This window comes from Megascapheus bottae, chromosome 2 (genome assembly GCF_031878675.1).
Source record: "Megascapheus bottae isolate mThoBot1 chromosome 2, mThoBot2.hap1, whole genome shotgun sequence".
In the NCBI taxonomy this organism is placed as follows: domain Eukaryota; kingdom Metazoa; phylum Chordata; class Mammalia; order Rodentia; family Geomyidae; genus Megascapheus; species Megascapheus bottae.
Window position 1 is genome coordinate 52,315,609 of NC_143510.1, and position 2,082 is coordinate 52,317,690.

The window sequence follows — 2,082 nt, forward strand, 5'->3', positions numbered from 1 at the left end:
ATGAGAAATCACACAGCAATAACAACCTTCATCCTGCTGGGATTAACAGATGACCCCAAACTCCAGGTTGTACTTTGCCTATTTTTGTTTCTTACCTACATGTTGAGTGTGACTGGAAACCTCACCATTATTGCTCTCACACTTTTGGATTCCCATCTTAAAACTCCCATGTATTTCTTTCTCCGGAATTTCTCTTTTTTAGAAATCTCTTTCACCACAACCTGCATTCCCAGATTCCTATACACTATGACCACAGGAGATAATATTATTACTTACAATGCTTGTGCCACTCAGCTGTTTTTTATTGTCCTCTTTGGAGCAACAGAATTCTTTCTCCTGGCTGCTATGTCTTATGACCGTTACGTTGCCATTTGCAAACCTTTGCATTACACAACCATCATGAACAACCACGTTTGCACTACACTGGTGCTCTTCTGCTGGGGTGCCGGCCTGCTGATCATTGTGCCACCTCTTGGCATAGGCCTCCAGCTGGAATTCTGTGACTCAAATGTGATCGATCATTTTGGCTGCGATACCTCTCCTATGCTGCAGATAACCTGTTCAGAAACAGCATTCATCGAGAGGATCATCTTGAGTTTTGCCATACTGACACTCCTTGTTACTCTAGTGTGTGTGGTCCTGTCCTATATATACATCGTCAAGACCATTCTCAAGCTCCCTTCTGCCCAGCAAAGGAAAAAGGCCTTTTCCACCTGCTCTTCCCACATGATCGTGGTTTCCATCAGCTACGGCAGTTGCATCTTCATCTACATCAAACCCTCAGCAAAGGAGGGCGTGGCCATTAATAAGGTAGTGTCTGTCCTCACAACTTCTGTTGCCCCTCTGCTCAACCCGTTCATCTACACGCTTCGAAACAAACAAGTGAAAGAAGCCTTCAAAGACACCGTAAAACGGATTATATTCCTCACAAAGAAATAAGAACCTGCTGCTAGATCAAATGGGATGGAAATAGGAGCAACGTTTGTAAACTTCACAAATACAGGCTCTCTTTCTATTGAAACAAAGCCAAGCAATTTATTTCACTTCCTTTATAAGTTTATTTCATTTAGAATGATTTTTTTCAATTATAGTATGTACCACAGATTACATTTCCCAAATTCCAAATGTTATAAACAGAACATACCAATGAACAAATGTCGTACTTCTTGCCATATGTACAGCCCTAAGTCCCCAGGAACTGTCTCTCACTTTGGGGGAATACTTTGATATTGGAGCCCCAATTATTTAAGAGTAATTAAAGATTCTTATTTGTTTGTTTGTTTTGCCAGTCCTGGTACCTAAGCACTGTCCTTGGGCTTTCTCAAGGCAAGAACTCTACACTTGAGCCACAGCACCACTTCTGTCTTTTTCTACATATGTGATACCAAAGAATCGAACCTGAAGATCTTCTCCCACTCTGTAGGCTTCCTAATTAATTTACTAGCTATGTCTTTTGCCATACAAAAGCTCTGCAGTTTAATGCAGTCCCACTTATCCAGCCTTTCTCTGATTTGTTGTGTTTCTTGGTCCTTATTAAGAAAGTTTCGACCTGTGCCAAGGAGGCCTAGTGTATCTCCTATTCCTTCCTGTAAAGTTTTCAGTGTGTCTGCTTTTACCTCCAGGTCTTTGATCCATTTGGAGTTAATTCTAGTGCAGGGTGACAAAGAAGGATCCAACTTTAGTTTTCTGCAGGTGCTTAACCAGTTCTGCCAGCACAACTTGTTGAAGAGGCTGTCTTTCTTCCATTCTATTTTTTTGGCTCCCTTGTCAAAGATTAGGTGGCCATAGGTCTGTGGTTTAATATCTGGGTCCTCAGTTCTATTCCTTGGTCTTCAGGCCTGTTCTTGTGCCAGTAACAACCATATAGCGGACAAAGGCCTCATATCTAAAATATATCAACAGCTCAAAAAATTGAATCACTACAAAACTAACCTCCAAAGTAACAACCATCCCATTAAAAAATGGGCCAAAGACTTAAAGAGAGTCTTCTCTGAAGAAGAAACAAAAATGGTCTATAGACACATGAAGAAATGCTCAACATCTCTGGTCATAAAAGAAATGCAAATCAAAACAACTCTAAGA

General features: G+C 40.9%; 1 protein-coding gene across 1 annotated transcript; it reads left to right on the top strand.

The window, feature by feature from the left end:
• Positions 1–939, top strand: LOC150067016 (olfactory receptor 6C2-like). The gene has a single exon (XM_090356728.1). It carries the CDS (start codon positions 1–3, stop codon positions 937–939), a length of 939 nt encoding a protein of 312 aa, XP_090212854.1.
• The last annotated feature ends 1,143 nt before the right edge of the window (positions 940–2,082 follow it).

Excerpts from the sequence above, each read along its gene's own strand:
- LOC150067016 (XM_090356728.1), top strand. The coding sequence starts at position 1 with ATGAGAAATCACACAGCAATAACAACCTTCATCCTGCTGGGATTAACA.